This window comes from Nuphar pumila, chromosome 12, assembly GCF_984573655.1.
Source record: "Nuphar pumila chromosome 12, dmNupPumi1.hap1.1, whole genome shotgun sequence".
NCBI lineage: Eukaryota > Viridiplantae > Streptophyta > Magnoliopsida > Nymphaeales > Nymphaeaceae > Nuphar > Nuphar pumila.
The window spans coordinates 3170682-3193006 of NC_143260.1; the positions used below are offsets into that span (position 1 = coordinate 3170682).

Here is a 22325-nt window from a genome sequence, read left to right on the forward strand (position 1 = left end):
AAATCGTTTACGATGGTTTTGACATATTCGGCGAAGGCCTAATGATGCTCCAGTTAGAAGGTTGGAGAAATGAAAAAATATATTAGTTAAAAGAGGTCGGGGTAGGCCTAGGAAGACTTGGATGGAGATGAAAGGAAAGGATATGAATGCTTTGAACCTCACCGAGGACATGGCATTGGATAGAAATGATTGGAGGAAAAGGATTCATGTGGAAGACCCAAAATGAATTTCTTTTTTTGTTCATATCGCTGACCCCAATTGTTTTGGGATGAAGGCGTAGTTGTTGTTGTTGTTGTTGTATGATATACACATCATATTTGCATTAAACATAAAGCACCTGCAAATATGATTTTTGAAGGGACTTAACAAGGCCTTAATGAACCCATTCATTTAAACTTTTTTTCCTTCAAATAATGATAAAGCGAAGAAATGAGCTTCTAACTTCTTGTATACATGCAATATTCAGCAACTAATTTATTTACATATTATTATATAACAAATATCATATCAAATACATATTTCCTCTTAATGATTTATCCAAACTTATGCAAGTCAAGCTAAGCCAAGCAGCCTTTGTTCAAGCTTCTCATACATGTTTTGAGACGTTAGGTGATCAGCCTGAGTCCGGGCCACACTCTAGTAATTTTGTGTAAAATACAAAAACAGAAAATCACTGCACAAAACACAGAAAATCACTACACAATCAGCGATTTTCTGTGTTTTGTGTGGTCCGAGTACTTTGTAAAGTACTCAGGTCCAATAACAGGATTTGCTCCGTGTCTGATAAAATGTTTCATTTGAATGCCTGTCAATTGATACAGCATAGACACATTTTTGGTGCATCATACTTTTTGCTATAGACCCCACGACTCCAAGGTTTTGTAAAATATGCCTACAAGGGCTCTGCTCATCTGGTAGGGCGACTCTAGAATGCCACCAAGCTGAAAGGGATGTGCACGCTTCGCCACAAGGCTGAAGCTAGGTGTATTCACAGGTGGACAAGGGAGACCAAGGGCTTTCACACCAATGAGCTGGCGAGTGAGTGAGGTAGTTTTCCTTGATTATCCAAAACTTCAAAAAAAAGAAGGCTTCTGAAATATGCATGCCTTACATCGATAGGTGGTCAAGAGAACATGATTATTCATCTCATCCAAGTCAGACGGAATATGGAACAGAGAGTACAGAATTCCAACCATCAGTGGACTAGGCGAAAGGAAGTGAGCAGATCAGCAAGAGAAAGAAAAGGAAAAAGGAAAAACATGTACATTGAAGTCATATAACTAAGAGATCTTTCCAGACTTTAAAATCTGTGTTTGAGTTACTGTAGTTAAAGATGGCATCCTGACATCCAAGAAAATAGGTGGTCCGTGCTCGATCAACATTGACTAGTGCGTGTGCTGTTCCACTTGGGCTTGCGGCAATGCCAATCTCATCCCCACCAATTGTCACTTCGGCATAACCTTTTTCAGAAATATGTGCATTTTCAAGCTGCGCATAACCAAAATAAATAAATACCCTCAAGTTATTCAGAGAATTATATATATAGGATTTAGCTGCTTTTTTTTGTTTCTGGATAATCCAGAGGAAACCACCCAACACCCCCTCCCCTTCCCCATTACCGACTGCACATTGGCTAGCCTCCAGCTGGTAAAACAATCGAGGTCCCCCCTGCCCACCAGGGAGTACACCCAGCTTCAACCTTGCGGCAAGGGATGTCACCCGTGGGGTTTCAAGCTTGAGACGTCCTGTCAACTTGGTGACATCCACAAGTTGCCCTTACCGGATGAGTGGAGCCCTCTATACCCCACTCTCAGCCAACAAGAACAGAGATGAGCGTGATAAAGGAATCTTCAGCCTCTCTCTCTCTCTCTCTCTCTCTCTCTCTCTCTCTCTATATATATATATATATATATATATATATATATATATATGAGAGAGAGAGAGGGGGGGTAATACATCTGTGCTAAATGGGCACAGTGCTAAATGAAATATGCTATTAGACTTCCGGTGTTTTTTTCGCAATTCCAACCCTATAGATGTGTACAACATGATTGATTTACTAAAATCGACACTTGGACCATGCATTTTGGATGAAAAAATGGTATTTGGAGCCTCAAAAATTTATAAAATTGGTATGCCGTTGATTTTTGAAACCTTATAAAACATATCCATGCATATGAATAAAATGCTCCATGAACTGATTCCTATAAAAACAAACATATAGATCACATCTGTATGGTTTGAATTTCGAAAAAACACCAAAAATCCAATAAAATGTTACATTTAGCACCGTGTCATATTTAGCACAGATTCTGTACCCTATATATATATATATATATATAATGTGCGTGTATGTTTTCCTCGTGTGTCTGGCCACAGAAAGTGACCTACCCTCCTGACTGACATTCCGGTAGAGACTGAAAAACCTGAAGGTAGGCACCATTTAGTGCATACTTGGCACAACAGCCAGGAGTGGCAGTGCACTATTACACTAGTATTCTTGGTGGGTGCACCCTGCACCACTACTTCATTACAAATACTGTTTACCATGATACAACTGCCAAGCTACACTGCTTTCTGCGTGTCTCAGTGTAGTTGACACACAACTTAAGGCCAAAAATCCCCCATTACATTGTATATGAAACAAGGAAAGCTTACCCTAAACTTTGTTGCCGCAAACATAGAACTCGAGGCCATTAATTCCCCATTACACTAAATAGAATGTGGGAAAGCTTACCCTAAACTTTGTTGCCGCACCCCAGATGATAAAGGTCTCGTTGCAAATATGATGCCTGTGATTACCCCTTACACCACCTGGCCTGATCTGACCTACATGTACTGCCTTACAAGATTGGGCGCCGCCTGTAGGCAAACATTCCTATGTAGGAAAATCAGGAAACAATATAAACTTTGAAAAAAATTACAAGCTAGAAGTACAATAATCAAGGGGAGTTGGGAAAATATATAGCAGAACAAAATTTTGCATCAAAATGCTGAACAAGAACAGCCAAGCTTAAAAAAGTTCCTTTTTAAAGAACTTTTATGAAATTCCGGATGGTTGATGCCCATAACCTCACTACCAATTGGTCTATCACAGTGTTGTCCAAAACAAGAGATCTGTTAGTTGATCCATCATTCTGCCACTGCATTGTAGGATCACTTATTTTCAGATTGCACGTTTTCTATAACCTTGGGCGCTCATGTCCATTGATGTTCATCAAGAAAAATGTATAAAGGGAAATACAGGACCGCATCAAGGCTTTGCAAGCGCTTCTTCCCAGAATCTCTCGAGAGCTCAAACACAAGTCTCACCTACAACAACAACAACAACAACTACGCCTTCATCCCAAAACAATTGGGGTCAGCGATATGAACCAAAAAAGAAATTCATTTTGGGTCTTCCACATGAATCCTTTTCCTCCAATCATTTCTATCCAATGCCATGTCCTCGGTGAGGTTCAAAGCATTCATATCCTTTCCTATCATCTCCATCCAAGTCTTCCTAGGCCTACCCCGACCTCTTTTAACTAATATATTTTCCCATTTCTCCAACCTTCTAACTGGAGCATCATTAGGCCTTCGTTGAATATGTCCAAACCACCGTAAACGATTCTCTCGCATCTTATTTTCAATGGGTGCAACACCTACCTTCTTACGTATCTCCTCGTTCCGAATCTTATCTTTTATTGTATTTCCGCACATCCATCTAAGCATCTGCATCTCAGCTACACTCGTTTTTTTAATATGATGTCTCTTGGCAGCCCAACATTCCGTACCATATAGTAAAGCGGGTCTAATAGTCGTCCTATAAAACTTTCCCTTCAACCGCAATGGCATTCTACGATCGCACAGCACTCCAGTTGCACTTTTCCATTTCATCCACCCAACCTTTATCCTATGATTTACATCTCCATCAATTTCTCCATACTTTTGAATGATGGATCCCAAATATTTGAAATAATCATTCACCGGTATTTCTTGCTCACCAAGCTTCACTACACTCCCATCACTACTTCGTTGCTTACTAAACCGACATTCCATATATTCAGTCTTACTCTTACTCAACTTAAAACCTCTAGCTTCCAATGTCTGTCTCCATAATTCTAACTTAGCATTAACCCCAGCTCTAGACTCATCAATCAAAACAATATCATCAGCAAACAACATACACCACGGTACATTTTCTTGAATTGATCTCGTAAGCTCATCCATCACTATCGCAAATAGGAAAGGGCTTAAAGCAGATCCTTGATGTAACCCAACCGTTATCGGAAAATTGGTTGTCACCCCTCCACAAGTGCGGACATTGGTTACTACTCCTTCATACATATCGTTAATTATACTAATCTACTTGAGAGAAACACCTTTCTTCATCATTGTCCACCAGAGAACGTCCCTAGGTACTCTATCGTAAGCCTTCTCTAAATCAATAAAAACCATATGCAAATCTTTGTTCCTCTCTCTATATCTTTCAATAAGTTGTCTAAGAAGATGTATAGCTTCCATAGTTGATCTTCCAGGCATAAAACCAAACTGATTCTCCGATATCATGACAACCTTCCTCAACCTAGACTCAATCACCCTCTCCCAAAGTTTCATAGTATGACTCATGAGTTTTATACCACGATAGTTTGTGCAATCTTGTATATCACCCTTATTCTTATATAAAGGCACCAAAGTACTCTTCCTTCACTCATTAGGCATCTTATTTGTTCGCCAAATCAAGTTAAAAAGATTTGTCAACCATTCTAAACCTTTCTCTCCCAAGCATTTTCAAGCCTCGATAGGTATACCATCTGGGCCAACTGCCCTTCTTGATTTCATTTTCTTCAAAGCTTCTGCAATTTCTTTCTTTTGAATCTTGCGCATGAAGTCACGATTTATCTCATGAAAAGGAATGGAGAAGCCTCCAAGATCTTGAGCATGACTATCATTAAAAAGCTTATCAAAATAATCTTTCCATCTCTCCTTAATCTCCTCATCTTTGACTAAAACCCTTTGTGTTTCATCTTTGATACATCTAACCATACCCAAATCCTTCGATTTCCTATCTCTCATCTTTGCAAGCCAATAAATATCCTTCTCGCCTTCTTTGGTATCCAACTTGTCATAAACCTCCTTATATACCTTAGCCCTCGCGTTTCGAACAACTTTTTTAGCTTCCTTTTTTGCTATCATATACTTCTCCAAATTCTCATTATCACGACTCTTACTTAGATTTCTATAACACTCTCTTTTAACCTTAATAGCTAATTTGACATCCTCGTTCCACCATGATGTATCCTTACCTAGTGGTGCACCGCCTTTAGACTCACCCAATACCTCCTTAGCCACTTTCCTCATGCCACCCGCTATCTTATTCCACATTGATTCTGAATCCTCCTCGAGACACCAATCAACTTCTTTAACTACCTGCTCTACAAACATTCCTTGTTTAGCTCCTTTCAGTGCCCACCACTTAATTCTAGGATCTATCCTATGTCTATCTCTTTTGCGGCATTGTCTAATTCTAAGATCTAAAATTAAGACTCTATGTTGTGTAGCTACACTTTCTCCCGGTATAACCTTACAATCGATGCAACAACCCCTATCTCTCTTTCTAAGTAGGAAAAAATCTATCTGACTCGTATTAACCCCACTTTTAAATGTTACTAAGTGAGACTCCCTCTTCCTAAACCAAGTGTTTGCTAAGATCATATCATAGGACAAACAAAAATCTAAAATCCTTTCTCCACTTTCATTTCTTTCTCCTATACCATAGCCTCCATGGATACTCTCAAATCCATCCCTACTAATGCCTACATGTCCATTAAGGTCACCGCCGATGAAAAGCTTTTCTCCATAAGATATCCCTTGTACTACTCCATCTAAATCTTCGCAAAATTGATGCTTAATGGAATCATCTAAACCTACTTGAGGTGCATAAACACTAATAATATTAATAATATCCGTACCTAATACTAATTTAATAAGTAAAATTTTATCACCCTTCCTACGGACCTCAACTACATTATCTATAAACTGACGACTCATAACAATCCCTACTCCATTCCTTTTTCTATTTATTCCTGTATACCAAATCTTATATCCCCAAGGTTCTATCACTTTAGCTTTCTCACCTACCCATTTGGTCTCTTGAAGACATAAAATATCAATCTTTCTCCTACACATAACATCTACTAACTCTACCAACTTACCAGTTAAAGACCCTATGTTCCAAGTGGCTAACCTAATTTTATGGTCTTGGACTAACTTCTTTACCCCCACCCGTCCAACAAAGTGAGGGAACCCTTGCCTATTTGACACCACACCCGGGCGCCGGTGTGACGCGTCGCTTCTGGGCGACGACCTAGCAACCCTTGCCCATTTATCACTGCCTCCGGGCCTAGAGAGTACAGCGCGTCGCTCAGTAGGGAACGCCCCAACGAAATTCTCATATTGGTTCATTTTCATAAGATATGACAAAGTTTTTATGCTGGCTGTCACAGGCCTACCGCAACCCTCCTCCTTTATCCGGGCTTGGGACCGGCAGTGTATAACTAAACAGTTAAACACAAGTCTCACCCCCACTGGAAAAAATTCAACATCATTATATAATTCATTGTTAAATATTTCTTGCATCCCATAGTTGCTTTTAACTCTGTAAACTATCTTTTAGCATTTATTGCTGTCTTTATCGGTGGTCACAGTCTGCATTCATCTGCGTCCAAGGAACATATGTGTGCTTGTCCAAGTTTTCCTCTTTTGGATATTTCTTATAGTACAACCATTTCAATTACTATTTAAAACTGTTGTTTATATCTCACCCTGCAATTTAACACCTCTATTGCTTATGTGATTCTCAGCCTGCATTACTTAGTTTGTTCTTGAAGACACTTTTCAGAACTTGAGTTGGGAGAAAGAGGATCATTGAATGCAGTGACAGAATGATGGATCAACGAACAGATCTCTTGTCTTGGACAACAATACTGTGATAAACCAATTGGCAGTGAGGGTATGGGCATCAACCATCCGGAATATTATAAAATAATAGTCTTCAAAAAATAACCTTTTTTAAACAATCAAAAAGAAAAAGGATTATTGAAGGCACTTTTCAGAACTTGAGTTCGGAGAAAATACCAATACAATGTTCTTTATGAACTAATCTATTACACTGACAAAGAAAGTTCTCATGGAGAACCTATTTATAATCATGGTGAAGAATGTGGACAGAAAAAAATGAAGGTGAAGTATTGTGACTAATTTAACTTCCCTAGCAAATAGAGTTACACTTTTAAGTAGTGAATCCCTTTGCATATCGTTTACTATTCTGGATTTCCTTTTTCTAATAAAGAGTAGGTATGCCTAACTTTACTATTGTAGATCATAATGTAATAATAAGTATGTTAAGAAAAGAGTCCAGAATCATGAGCACAGTTACAGATATCAGCGATATTTTCAAAATATCATCATATTATCGCTGTATTTTCAGAAAATGATATTATAGGTAAAATATCATGATATTATCAATTACTGATACTGTTTTTATTTATTTTCTACATCTTAAATGTGTTTTTCTTATTTATTTTGCATTTTTTACTTATTTCTTTTATTATATATGTATTTTATTGTCTAAACATGACATTTTCTTACTCATTTTTGTAATTTTTATATATTTTTTATTTTTTAAGCCCCGAGATTTATCACCAAACCTATAATATCGCAAGAAATAGCCTCGCTGAGATACCGATATTTGTGACTATGATCATGAGACATTCAGGGTTATTTTTCAAAATTTCTATCATGGGTCTACAAGCATGTAGATGAGATTGTGAGTCCAAGACATTAAGGCTATCAATCAAGATCAGATGGCTAGATTATTTCTTTGACCACTAGTTCATTCGCTCACCATCTTTCAATCTTGAAATAACATACTTCTCCCAGATCCTATTTCTTAAATCAACTCTTTCTTCCATTTCTCCTTTGTTTTTCTCAATTTTCGATCCTTAAAATTTTCTTGTTACATGTTCTCTAAAAAGAAAGAAGATGAAAACATCAGAGAGAGGGTCAATGATATTCCTGATTTCATTATACTTTCGTCCATCTCTTGAAAAAGAAGAAAAGGATGAGAACGCATCATTCACTTTCTTGCATATGCTTGACAAAACTGAGATTCACCTTAACTTTTTATGTTCTCCCATGATTCATTAACAAACACCGATCCTTCCTATCAAAGTTGATCAGATAAATTATTTCCCTGAAAGAATTAAGTCAGTGGGGGCAGAACATCATCCCATTTCATGCTGACAACCAGGGCTGCCTAAAGGGTTGAAGATAATGAAAGAGAATACATATATATATATATATATATATATACATATATATATATCGTAAATCTTATAAAAGCAGAATTAAGGGTAATAGGTGCAAAAAATTAGATGCTTTACAACTTATTTTTAATTGACATTATTGTCATGTGGTTTGACAATGTCATTTAAAATTTGTTTGGGCATTTTTATATGTTTTTTCAAAAATAAAAGAAGTGTTACTTACATGGCATGTTGTAATTTTTGCAAAAACATGATAAGCTCTCTCTCTCTCTCTCTCTCTCTCTCTCTCTCTCTCTATATATATATATATATATATATATATATATATATATATATATATATATATTGGTAATGATAAGGTGCTCCCGGAGTACCTACTCCAACCTAATAGAAACTTTAGATTTTCAAATTTCTTAAACTTTTTTTTGTTGATCAGACCCTATAGATATGATCTATAAGCATTATTTAATAGAAAACAAGTTTTGGACTATGTCACATGGGTGCGGGTGCGGGTGCGGGTGCGGGGATCTGGCACTTTCAAAAAACTTGGATGCGGGGGTGCGGCAAATATATATATATATATATATATATATATATATATATATATATATATATATATATATATATATATATATATATATATATATAAAGTCCAAAAGTTGGACATAAATGACCCTGGGTGCGACCGCACTAGGTGCCGCACCTGCATCACGTCGCGTCGACACGGGTGCGGCACCCAGTTGGCCGAGTCCCTGTGACATAGGTTTTGGATCATGTGATTATAGCATACATGTATGTCTTTTAAGACCCTTAAAAATCAACGGCTCACAATATATCAAAATTTCATGACTTAAAAAATCCTATTTTTATGTCCAAAAAACATGATCCAAAGAATGATTGCTATCAAATAAACTATGTTGAGTACAACTATAAGGTTGGTTTAATTGAGAAGATACAACCTACGACCATGATTTCTAGCTAAGTCACACAGATTCGGCAAAGCAGATGCCGCACCCGCGTCGACGCGATGCAACACGGGTGCGCGTGCAGCACCCGGTGCGGTCAACACGACCCTGGGTGCGTTGACCACACTCAGGGTTATTTTCATCCAATTTTCGGACGTAAAAAAAATGTTTTTGCTTGCCCTAATCTTCTTTTGCAGCTCTCCTCTCCCGCACAGCTCTGCTCTCTCGCTCACCTGCTCTCCTCCCGACGTCTCTCAAGGGAGCCTGACGCCACCTCTCCCTCGTCGCAGACATCCGGCGATTACCGGCGTCAACCCCACCCGCAACCCCGACGACGGGCTAGGTCACCGAGAAGGGGAGGGATGTAGGGGTCGTCGGGCGAGCTGTCGAAGAGGGAAAACGACAGGGGAGGGGAGCGAGCACAAAGAGAGGGAGAGATGGCATCGGGGTCAGGAGGTCGGGAGGTGCTCCGGCTAGGGTCGCCAACAGTGGTAGTTGGCCGGACGTGGGGTGAGGTCGGAGGACTCCAATGGCTGCCAGCCGGAGGCTGGAGGTAGGATGGGAGAGGAGAGAGGGCAAAGAGGGACGAGGGTGGCGGCGGCGGCAAAGCGAAAGGGGGCGCGCAGTCGAAGGGGGTTAGGGTTTTCTCGCATGAGAAAACCTAACCCTGACGGTCTTTAAATAGGCCCACACGGTGGGGTGTGCCCGGTTCGGATCCGAATCCAGACCCGACCAGGGTCCGACCAAAAAGCAATTTTTTTTCGAAAACCTTGGGTTTTACACCCCCGAACTAGTTCTTCTTGGCCTCCAGACCCGTCCCGGGTCTGACCCAATTTTTTTTTTAAATCCTGGGTTTTACAGGGCTACGGTTTTCCGAAACATCACGGGATTTATTTTTTCTTTTAAAACATAAAAATTATATATATATATATATATATATATATATATTTTTTTTTTTTTTGCCGCACCCCCGCACCCGCACCCATGTGACATAGATTTCTAGTATGTGGGAGTAGGTACTCCCAGAGCACTGTAGCATTAACTACCTTAAATAGGCAATGTTTCATACTCTAACCAAAAACGTCTCTCTCTCTCTCTCCCCCCAATATCTCTATATATTATGACTGCCTTAAATAGGCAACTTTTCATATTCTAACCAAAAATGCCTCTCTCTCTCTCTCTAAATATCTCTATATATTATGATGGCCTTAAATCGGCAATGTTTCATACCCTAACCAAAAACATCTCTTTGGAGATAAAAAACACATATGGGGTTGGCCAAGGGATTTCCACTTTTCATTAATGGTGTATTTGGATACACTAGAGAAGAATTCTCATGGAAAGAGAATTCTCATTTGATAGAAATGTGAGGAAAGAGAATTCCTAATCTTAAGAATTCTCTTGTTTGGAGAGAGGGGTTAATCAATGGGAGAAAAAGAGATCCTGTCTGAAACCAAAGCAAGAGAGGGGGGTGAACTGTAATGAAATGGTGGCCTTCCACACAAACACTTGAATCCACCACAAGAATGTCTAAAAAGACACTTCAATTAAAACCCATAAAAGGGTATAAAAGAAAAATACAACAATGAAATAAAAATATCTTTATTAATAACAAGAATGCTTAAGAAGCATTTGGTTGTTTTACATAGAAGGGGTGCACCCCTATTTATACAAAAAGAACAAGTGGGGAGAGCTCATTTAGAGCTCTCCCAAGAAAGAGACGTTGGACTAGTCCAATGGCTCTTATTATAGCCGTTGGACTAGAGTCCAACAGCTATATCTCAGTCAAGTTCCAACTGGAACTTGACTGAAAAAGAGTATCTAGTTCCTATTGAACTAGCTACAAAAATATAAAATAAAATAAAAGGTAAAAATAGAAATATAATAATAATAATAATAATATATATATATTTATATGTTACAATTTACATTTTAACATGAACAAGATTCTGTTGGATCTCGTCCGAAACCAAAGCAACAGAGAGAGAGAGAGAGGGGTTCGGCTGAGCAATCGTTGGTCTTCTCCTCAATGAACGCCCTTCGGCCGAGTGATGGCCAGTCGCCTCCTCGATGAACACCAGAGTGGCGAGCTTCCGTCTGGACCGAGGGTCCTCAGCAGATTGCCCATCGCGATCATCCTCTCCTCACTTAAATCGCTTTGCCAGAATTCGGCGGATCTTTGCCAGAGATGGTGATGGCTCCATCTTCACTGTTCTTCAGTGGACTAAGCCCCCCCGGATCCACACCACTAGAACTGCCCCATGCATTGGCACCACCACGAACGGTAGAGAGAGAGAGAGAGAGGAAGGGAGAGGCTATTGAGAGGGAGGGAGAGTGAAAGGGTGGGGGTGGGGGGAGGGGGTGGGGAACTCTCGATATTTCAGGAATAGAGAATTGGGGTTCCCACCTAACGAGGTGGGAACTTTAAAAGAGGAATTTTAGAGTTTTAGAATCTTTTTCTCAAAAAAATTTATCCAAACAACAAAATTTATAATTTTAAGAATTGTGAATTCTCTTTCCAGAGAATTCACATGAATCCAAACACACCATAAATATTCATGCAATGTGAAGGAAATCAAACAATGAATCTAGCATTTTGATAGAATAAAGTAAGATCCCATTTGCAAATTCCACCCTCTCTCTCTTCTTCTAAACTTGTTCTCAGTCATGATTTCTCCATGCTCATGCTTGAGGTTTGAAGTTCCGCTGTGATTTTTCATCTCACGTACTTGACACCCTAACACAAACAATCGAGAAATATAATATTTTAAAAGGTAAAAGTATGCTTTGTCTTTTACATAAGATTTTTAAAATTGTGAGCATTATTTCTTTTTGGATTAATGCCCAAATGAGAAGGTCTACATAAAATGGTACATTGGTGTGTTCTTTTTTGTTTATATGGTTCTCCATGGTAAAAGTATGCTTTGTATTCTGCATAAGATTTTTTAAATTGTGAGCATTATTTCTTTTTGGATTAATGCCCAAATGAGGTCTATATAAAATGTTGCATTTATGTGTTCCTTTTTGTTTATATGGTTCTCCATGTTTTTTCTTATTAGATTCTAGAATTTTTGTTGTACATATTTTTTCCTTCCATAATTTTTAAATATGAAATGTGCATATTAAATTAAATTAAGATGATAATTTTTCCTTCTCTAATTTTTAGATATGATATTTACATTTTTTTCCTTCAGCTTAGATCCCTTTTGTCCAATTCTGCAGGCAGAAGAGGGTCAGTAGGTTGGAAAGGGATCATGCGGGGCTGGCGTTTCATCGCCCAGTTGGTTTCTTGGTAGGTCCACTATGGATGTAGCATCAGGTTTTGGTCTGAACCTTGGCTTGGTGAGATATTGATTAACAAGGTGGGTGATCATGGATATTCCTTGGCCTTCCAACAGATTCAATGCTCGGTAGCAGACCTGCTCTAGATGTATCAATCCTCTTCAGACCTCCTCAATCTGATTCCTCTCAGAAGCCAATTGCTTAGTGTCTCCCTTGATGATCTCTCACTTCAGCTCTTGTGGCATGGCAGACCTGCTGGCAAGCTTTCAAGGAGGAGGATTTTTGAAGAGATCAGAAAGAAGCACCCAGTTGAGCATTGGTGTAAGATGATTTGGGACCCAGTGTACGACCCAAGGGCAGGTTGGGTGTTATACGTTGGCTGTGAGGAGAGGCTGCTCACTGCAGATCGAATTCAGAACTTCGGTATCCCTCTCACCAGTCTGTGTCTTATGTGCAGGTCTCCTGCTTTTATAACTCTATGGCTTTAAAAAATTTGACTGAAGTAATTCTTTGTTAGATCCTTTTTGGTAAACAATATTGAAACTGCATATTTGTATGAAACTCTTCTTATTCCAAGATAAAAATTATTCTCATGAGAAATTCAATGACATGCCCTTTTTATTTATTTCTTTATATTTTTCATTTACTTATTACTATGTTTCAATATTACACTTGTTTATGTATGGTTATGTATATACCCTTTTTTTATTAGTGTTCATCCTTGGACCCACCTTACTAGTATATATAATGTCAATCTAAGACTATAACAAAAAGTTCTATGACTTCTACCAATGAATTTACAGTAATAAAAGATCAGCAAAAAATGAAGACAAAGTTATGTGCATGTTGAATGGATTAAGAGAGAAATAAGACGTGCATAATCCCCCCATCATCTGCGATCCTCTATATCCTACTTTTGATGGTGTGAGACCCATTTTATTATATTTTAACAATATGTTTTACAAACCTTTCTCTGCATTATAGATTCCTGCTTTCTACATTGTTTAACTTGTAGTGTCCAATCTTTTGCAGCATTATCCTTCAACTTCTGCAAATCATACTCCAACAGTCCTGCTCCCTCCTTTGTAAGTGGAATTCCCAACATCCCAATGCTTCTCTCACCTGGCTACTGCAGTCAAGATCCATTTGGCACTCACACTAGAGCTGGTGGTTAGAAAGATTCAAAGATCAAGTAGAAGCAATGTAGAGGTGATGAAAGCAATAAGATTGACCTTAACCCATCTTTGGTTATAAGATAGTTATACAGTCTTCAATTACTTCGGTATCAAGTTGAACATGTAGCCACAACTCACAAGTTATTAAACCCTTCTCTACATCATTGACTCTTGCTTTACAATTGTTTAACTTATAATATCCAATCCTTAGTGGTGTCAACCTCCAACTTCTGCAAATCATACTCCTGCTCTTTCAGCATTTCTTTAGATGCGCCGAAAGTGAAAGTCTCAACATCCCAATGCTTCCAACACCTGGCTACTGCAGTCCAAATCCTCTCATTATAGAGGTGGTTGTTGGAAACATTGAAAGCTCAAGGTAAAAGTCTTGCAGAGGGAATGAATATAACAAAATGACAAATATGAGAATATCTTCAACACAAATTTGCTAGGGAAATAATCATGACTTCAATTTCTTAGATGTGAAGTTCACGCAGCCATAAGTAACTAAACCACTCTCTTCCCATTATGTCATGTTACAATGCCAGAAAACACATTGTTGTGGATGAGCAACTTAGTAGTTAGTTCCTATGTTGGCAATATCTGCCATGATGCTACAATACAACAACAACAACAACAACTACGCCTTCATCCCAAAACAATTGGGGTCAGCGATATGAACCAAAAAAGAAATTCATTTAGGGTCTTCCACATGAATCCTTTTCCTCCAATCATTTCTATCCAACGCCATGTCCTCGGTGAGGTTCAAAGCATTCATATCCTTTCCTATCATCTCCATCCAAGTCTTCCTAGGCCTACCCCGACCTCTTTTAACTAATATATTTTCCCATTTCTCCAACCTTCTAACTGGAGCATCATTAGGCCTTCGCCGAATATGTCCAAACCACCGTAAACGATTCTCTCGCATCTTATTTTCAATGGGTGCAACACCTACCTTCTTACGTATCTCTTCGTTCCGAATCTTATCTTTTATTGTATTTCCACACATCCATCTAAGCATCCGCATCTCAGCTACACTCATTTTTTGAATATGATGTCTCTTGGCAGCCCAACATTCCGTACCATATAGTAAAGCGGGTCTAATAGTCGTCCTATAAAACTTTCCCTTCAACCGCAATGGCATTCTACGATCGCACAGCACTCCAGTAGCACTTTTCCATTTCATCCACCCAACCTTTATCCTATGATTTACATCTCCATCAATTTCTCCATACTTTTGAATGATGGATCCCAAATATTTGAAATAATCATTCACCGGTATATCTTGCTCACCAAGCTTCACTACACTCCCATCACTACTTCGTTGCTTACTAAACCGACATTCCATATATTCAGTCTTACTCTTACTCAACTTAAAACCTCTAGCTTCCAATGTCTGTCTCCATAATTCTAACTTAGCATTAACCCCAGCTCTAGACTCATCAATCAAAACAATATCATCAGCAAACAACATACACCACGGTACATTTTCTTGAATTGATCTCGTAAGCTCATCCATCACTATTGCAAATAGGAAAGGGCTTAAAGCAGATCCTTGATGTAACCCAACCGTTATCGGGAAATTGGTTGTCACCCCTCCACAAGTGCGGACATTGGTTACTACTCCTTCATACATATCTTTAATTATACTAATGTACTTGAGAGAAACACCTTTCTTCATCATTGTCCACCAGAGAACGTCCCTAGGTACTCTATCGTATGCCTTCTCTAAATCAATAAAAACCATATGCAAATCTTTGTTCCTCTCTCAATAAAAACCATATGCAAATCTTTGTGCCATGATGCTACAATGAAATAAAAAAAACAAGCTAATTGCTGAAGTTCAGCATGTCATGAAAGCTAACATGAAGATGGAACTGAAAATAATAGAAAATGAACTGAGGGGGCATTTGGATTTCAGCACTACTTTGCTGCCATATGAACTGCTGTATAGCATGACATATCAACTCTTTCCAAGGAAGGAATGCAATTCGTGACCACACTCACCTGAATGTGCCTTCAGGAAATTCAAAAGAACATTTTCAACCATGAGTAATCAAGTGACACGCATGGACACATTCATAAAGTTCTCCTACCAACATCATATCAGAAACATGCAATATCAACATCCCCCACATTGCACGCTAGGGTGACTCAATTTTCTAAAACAAGTCGAACTCATCTCTCACTGTTTTTTCTCCTTGGGATATTTAGGAGTGTGATTTAATAAGATACAAAACTGTCACTCAGGTGCTTCAAGAAATCCATTGAAATATACTTCTGCCCTCCACATAGACTAAGATGATTTGTTTACAGATATACTTTTCAACCTTCACTCAAAACTTTTCAAAATATTCAAATATCACCAAGACTCAAGAGACTCCTAATTAGGACCGTTTAAAATTGCCTACAGTGATCTTCCAAAAAAAAAATGCAGAAATTGAATGACATGAGCAGCACTCATACATTTGAACAAATCAAAATTAGAGTGATTTATTCAAGTTCTCATCTAAAAAACAACTTTACACTTTTTAACACCCTAATCTTTTGTATGAGACATCCACCAATATCGCTGACAGTCTTCTCACTAAGTACCTTAGTCACTGAAATACCGTAGAAGTCTGACTCTGTATACATTCCTTATTTGATTCCATTTATCACAAAATAACGTAAATATCAGCTGAAGAAATAAAAACACCAGTCCTTTGACCAATAAGTGGCATATCAATCTAGAGATTTACCAACTTGAACAAATATCAACAAATAGATACAAGAACAGAAATGAACAAAACTGACCTGGTCTTAGGTTGGCACGTCTATGCATGATTCTGAATAACAAAATGAAGTGAAGAGGCGGTCTTGGAGACACTGGATGGAATTTGTAGGATGAATGTGGGATGCTTGAAAATGGTTAAAACGTAATGCAACCATGGAGGTATTTGATTCTAGTTGAAACTTGGAATTACACTGGCTAATTTTGTTTCCATAACCTTTAAATAGTATAGCTCGATATATGCTGAAACAATAAGACTGGATTGACATCGGCAAAAGACGCAACAAAAGTCAAATTTCCACAATACGTTAACCTTGAAACTTATATTTCATAGAGTAGAATCTGCAGATTACTCATGCAGCAAAAGAATCAACTAAAAGATGCAAAAAAAATTATGTGATTCACTTCTTTCTTAATAACGTAATGGTCATTTTCTTTTTGTATTTGAATTACCAAAACCAAGTTCACATTACCATCAGAAAAACGTCACTCTCCTATGGAAGAAAACAAAATAGTGGCTAAAGACAAAGAAGACCCAGCACGACCACAAACCTAAGTCAAAGGAATCATACATATAATACGCACAAAAAAAGTTACATGCGATAAAATCATAAAAGGCTACGGCCAGGTAAATTTCAACATGAAACCACAGAAGGAAAATTTCAAAAGGGAATTACCGAAACTCTCTATTTTGTAAGAACATCAAGAAATTAGGAAACGTAGCAACAAAAAAGACACGAAAACATCCATGCGTAGGGTTGCCCCAAATTCAACGGAAAGAGATGGTGATTGGGGGGAAGGGGATAGGTGAAAGAATACAATGAAAATCAAGCACTTTCCCTTTTCTCTTCTTTCTTGCAATGAAAATCGATACAACGAAAGTTCCTGATGAGCTATGGTTGCCGCGCCCAACAGGGTAAAACCTCGAGACCGCCCCCCTCACCCATGAGGGAGCCTGCTGCTTCCGACCCACCTAAACAGGTGTGGGAAAGCACTTCTTGGCTTCCTTCCACATTTTGTTCGAAGAGTCAGAGACGATGAAAGAAAACAAAAAGAAAGGTTCCCGTTTATCGTGTTGCCCCAAATTCAACGGAGAGAGAGAGAGAGAGAGCACAAAACGAAAGATACCCATTTATCATGTTGCCCATAATTCAACAGAGAGAGAGGGAGACTCATTTATCATGTTGCCCCAAATTCAACACACACACACACAACACAAAAAGAAAGATACCCATTATCTGTTGCCCCAAACTGAACACACACACACACATACACACAGAGAGAGACCTGAAACGCCTGCTTGCAGTGCAGAAGAGACCGGATTGAGCAGCCACCCGCGGTCATCGCCGAAGCCTCCGGGGAGGACGGACGAAGGGTCGTATCTCCTCACGTTGGCGTGGTCGTCCATGGCTCGAGAAGGGTCGCCCTCTTGGTGGTGGTGGCGCTGGACGTGCGGATCGTCGTAGAACTGCTGGTGGTGGTAATGGTTGTGGAATTTGAAGGAGACCCAAGTGAGGAGAAGGAAGCAGATGAGGAGGAAAGGGAAGGAATGGGGTCTCTTGAAGAAGAGGGGAAGGAAGAACTGGTGTTGGGGGTTGCTGCTGAGGGTGCTCGGGAGGTTGATGATGGTCGATGACTCAGAGGGGAGGGCGATTGACCTCCTGGGGTTCGCCATCGAACAAAGATTCAACAGATGATCTCTCTCTCTCTCTCAGGATCACTGTGTCACTCTTGTTTAACAAGGCCCCATGAAATCTTCAGGACTCAACTGCTCAGGTGTTCGGTGCTGCTCGCTGGTGGCACAAACATGAGATATATCGCTAAATTATCGGCAATGTAGAAATTAATATTTAGTATAAAACCGCTTTTCTATTAATAAAATGTTTTCCTTTTCTTCAAGAGAAAAAGTATAAATTGTATTATTGATGTATTTTTTAATCTATAACAGGAAGAAAATGTACCTGATACAAAAACCTCGTCCAACTTACTCAACTTGCCATAAAAAAAAAGAGTTTCTTGTGATCTACGATACTTACCTTAGACTCCTCGGTTTTATTTATCATAAAATAATTGCACTGCTCTTGAGAATAATGATATTTTACAAAATAGCCAGAAGATCACTCGCTCGATTTTTGTTGAAATTGAGAGCATTTCTGACAATTTTATCTTCTACTAAAACAATTCAATGAAACTCATAGTTTGAGCGAAACTATACTTTGGATAGTAAAACTCACAGTTTCAGTGAAACTCATAGTTTGAACGAAACTTGGCGTTGGGGAATTAGTAGCCTTGGACGATCCGATTAACTCATAGTTTAAAAAAAAACTTAAAGTTTAAAACAGTCCAACTGAGATTTGCCTATACATAGAAATAGCAAAACTCAGTAGTCAAACCTAATTCTCACAAAACTAACGAACCTCAATTGTGAAACTTTTGTTACAACTATTTTTTTTTGCATTCTACCCCCATCATCCCTATCGCCACTACCATCATCATCACTGTCACTACTTCACCATTATCACCACTATCATCACCCTTGTCATGACCACAATTACCAATATCACCACCACTACCGTTATTGATCCAGGTCAGTTTTTTTAAGTTTTAGCTAAACTCAACTTTTGCCCACGTAATTTAGTTACTATTGAAACTCAATCACCATAAAATAGCAAAACACAATTGTTAAACCTAGTTGTTATAAGACTAGCAAAACCTAGCCATGGTGGTGATGATGATGGCGGCAATGAAGATGATGGTGGATGGAGGTGGTAGAAATGGTGATGATGGTAATGACAATAATAGTAGTGATGGTGGTGATAGATGGTGGTAATCATGACAGTGGTGTTGGCAAAATTGATGGTGGTGGTGGTAATGGTAGTGGTAGTGGTGATAATGATGGTAATGGTGGAGAACTGTTGATGGTGATAGAGATGATGGGGTCGAGTGGAAGAGATGAAATAGTTGTAAAAAAAAGATTAGGTTTCATAATAGAGTTTTGCTATTTTGATGTATAAGCGAAATTGAGTTTCACTGGTCAAAGTTAATTTTTGTTGAAACTATGAGTTTTGTTGCTGAAAGTCGAATTTCACTGGATCAAAGATGTTGAAAGTTGCTTTCACGTTTTAACCTAAGGATAAAATCATAAAAAATGTCCCTAAATTCAACGAAAATCAGATGTGCAGGTATACAAGGAATATTGTGATATCTACTAGATATTTTGTAAGATATTATTTTCAAAGGTAGTATGGTCATTTTTTGTTTATTTATGTATGTTTTATTGCCTCACCATTTTAAGTTTAAGCACGAAAAAAGATCGACAGTGTCTACTACCCCTTTTCTATATATGAATAACTTACCATACTGCTTCTTGAATCATCCAATTCACTTTTTTATTTCCAAATTGAGGGCTATGTTATGCAGAGAAAATAATGATTTTAAAACTTTTTGCTCAATTTTATATGATTTACCAATATTTTTCTGAGTCTGTCATGAAAACTGCACTTTTTTAAATATCGTGTCATTTCCCCTTTGCCAACAATTTTCTCGATAACAATATTTGTGGTTTTGCCTTTACCTACTATTAGCATTATAATAAACAAAATAAAGCAAGGTTCCCCGTTAAGATCTAGACCAATTTATCTATTTAGATCGAAGTCAAAACTTAAAAAGTTTCCATTAAGGTATAAAGTCGAATTCAAAGATATAAACCCAAGCCACTATCCAAATGAACCCCATTACAAGTCTCTTTTTGGTCCATTAGATTAATAAAAACCTGTTTAATCAATAAAATTAAGTTGTATTATATTCTTGAAATCACCTAGTACTCAACCCATACAAACCAATAGGAGTGAAACTTGTGCAAAAACAATTAAAAAGTTGAACAAAGAAATTGGACAAGTCAATCAAATGAGGTTTTTAAGCATCATAATCTTTTCATTCTCCATCAAAACCCTCATAAACTAGTTAAGTTTGATAATTCAACATACACAAAATATCAATTTCAAAAATAAACAAATATCAGCAAAAATATGTTTATTATTATAAAGTTTTTCACTAATTAGAATTCATTATAAACTTTGTTTTTGAAATATGTCACAAGTGCGGGGATAGCTCAGTTGGGAGAGCGTCAGACTGAAGATCTGAAGGTCGCGTGTTCGATCCACGCTCACCGCAAAAATTGTTTTCGCAATTTTTACTTTTTCTCTCTATTTACTAAATGGAGAAAGTATAATTTCATGGGTTCAAAATCCACGCTGACCGGAAAATTGTGGTTTCATAAATTTTTTCCCCCTCTATTTACGAAATGGAGAAGAACAAGTACACGAGTTCAAAAATAAAAAGAGATGGATCACTTTGGGAAAAGGAGTTTTGAACCCGACGTGAATCGAACACGCAACCTTCTGATCTGGAGTCAGACGCGCTACCATTGCGCCACGAATCCACTTGTTGGTATAAATTGAAGGCTTAATTATTTACATAATTTCTGCGCATCCAACCACTTATTTTGACCATGAAATCTGCTCTCAGCTGGATTTCAGGACTTCGAGTTGAATCTAGTTCAATACTCTTCGCTATGATATCGAGATATATCCAAAACCTAAACCATAACCAGATCCAGATCCATAAAAGCATAACTCAGATTAGGTCCATTGCATTCACAAGCCACTGCAGTTGCATGACAGTTGGAAGTTTTTCAAAACTCTCTCTCTCTCTCTCTCTCTCTCTCTCTCTCTCTATATATATATATATATATATATATATATATATATATATATATATATATATATATCCAAGAGGATCGTCCTGGTAAGAGGGAAGCCTGCACCAACTAAGATAGGCTTAAACGGGTCGGATCAAGGTTCAGCATACCCATTTAACTCTAGCAAATATTCATAGGTTTAAGTTTGGGACTACATCATTCAACCGACCCGTGTCAGACAAAATACCTTAATAGAACCATTTTATACACTGGATGCACTACCACAAAACCAGTAACACTTTTTTTTTTATAAATTGGAGTCGGATCAAGTTCCAACCCATAATGACAAACACCATGACATTGTTAAAACATCTTGAAAAGTAACATGATATTTTTCGCCCGTCTTAACCTGTGAAGTATACTTGTAAACTCTTGAGCAAAAGCTCAATAAATTTCTGATTCTTGATCATTTTTGCATATTTCAAAAATTTATTTTCCTTTACATTTTCTTAAATATAGCACAAAATTTTTGAATTCCTCATAACAAAATGGCAGACGTTTAATTGTTGTTTTAAACTTTTTTTTCCTTGCCGAGATTTTCCCGAGAACAAGATTTGTGACATTGATCCACAACTGGTGGGGTTGAAGTCTGTTCAGGTCCATACTCTGGGGGCTTGCCTAGGGACATGTCAGGTTGATTTTCAACATTTTTGTTGAGGCAATTGAATTTTAAACTGCATAGCGTTATAGCTGCTGGTGAAAGACATGCTTGAGCCCAGTCTACTGGACCTGTGTGCTAGGCCCAGATTTTTATCCGAACCCGACTAATGTTGGTTGAACTACTTGAACCCATCTAGCCCACTGAGACCATAGTGACACACTGGTTGATAGTTGGGCGTTACATAATTAGGTCTGACTGACACTGCTCGGGTAGCCAACTCCTCAGTTTCCCACGTTTCAATAAGATGGTGGATCAGGTGCAATCACATTGCACACTTTAGTGTGCCGCTGCACCTGATCCTCCCTCAATATGCTGCTGGGTTCCACAGCTGACAGGCTGTATAACAAATATGGAAGGCAGTCAAGTGCAATGGCACACTAAAAGTGTGCAATAGGATGGACCCA

The 22325-nt window shown here is 38.3% G+C and overlaps 1 protein-coding gene and 2 non-coding genes across 3 annotated transcripts; 1 reads left to right on the forward strand and 2 right to left on the reverse strand.

Moving 5' to 3' along the window:
• Window positions 1-829: 829 nt before the first annotated feature.
• LOC149819667 (uncharacterized) lies at window positions 830-18357 on the reverse strand. Its single transcript, XM_089982297.1, has 3 exons — window positions 17789-18357; window positions 2738-2862; window positions 830-1488 (listed from the first exon to the last, which is right to left on the reverse strand). The coding sequence occupies exons 1-3, from the start codon at window positions 18174-18176 to the stop codon at window positions 1273-1275; spliced, it is 729 nt and encodes a 242-aa protein (XP_089838423.1). The 5' UTR covers window positions 18177-18357; the 3' UTR covers window positions 830-1272.
• Window positions 18358-20601: 2244 nt separating this feature from the next.
• TRNAF-GAA (transfer RNA phenylalanine (anticodon GAA)) lies at window positions 20602-20674 on the forward strand. Its single transcript has one exon. It is a non-coding gene; the product is annotated as a tRNA-Phe (tRNA).
• A 196-nt stretch (window positions 20675-20870) lies between these two features.
• On the reverse strand, window positions 20871-20942 carry TRNAW-CCA (transfer RNA tryptophan (anticodon CCA)). Its single transcript has one exon. It is a non-coding gene; the product is annotated as a tRNA-Trp (tRNA).
• Window positions 20943-22325: the final 1383 nt, after the last annotated feature.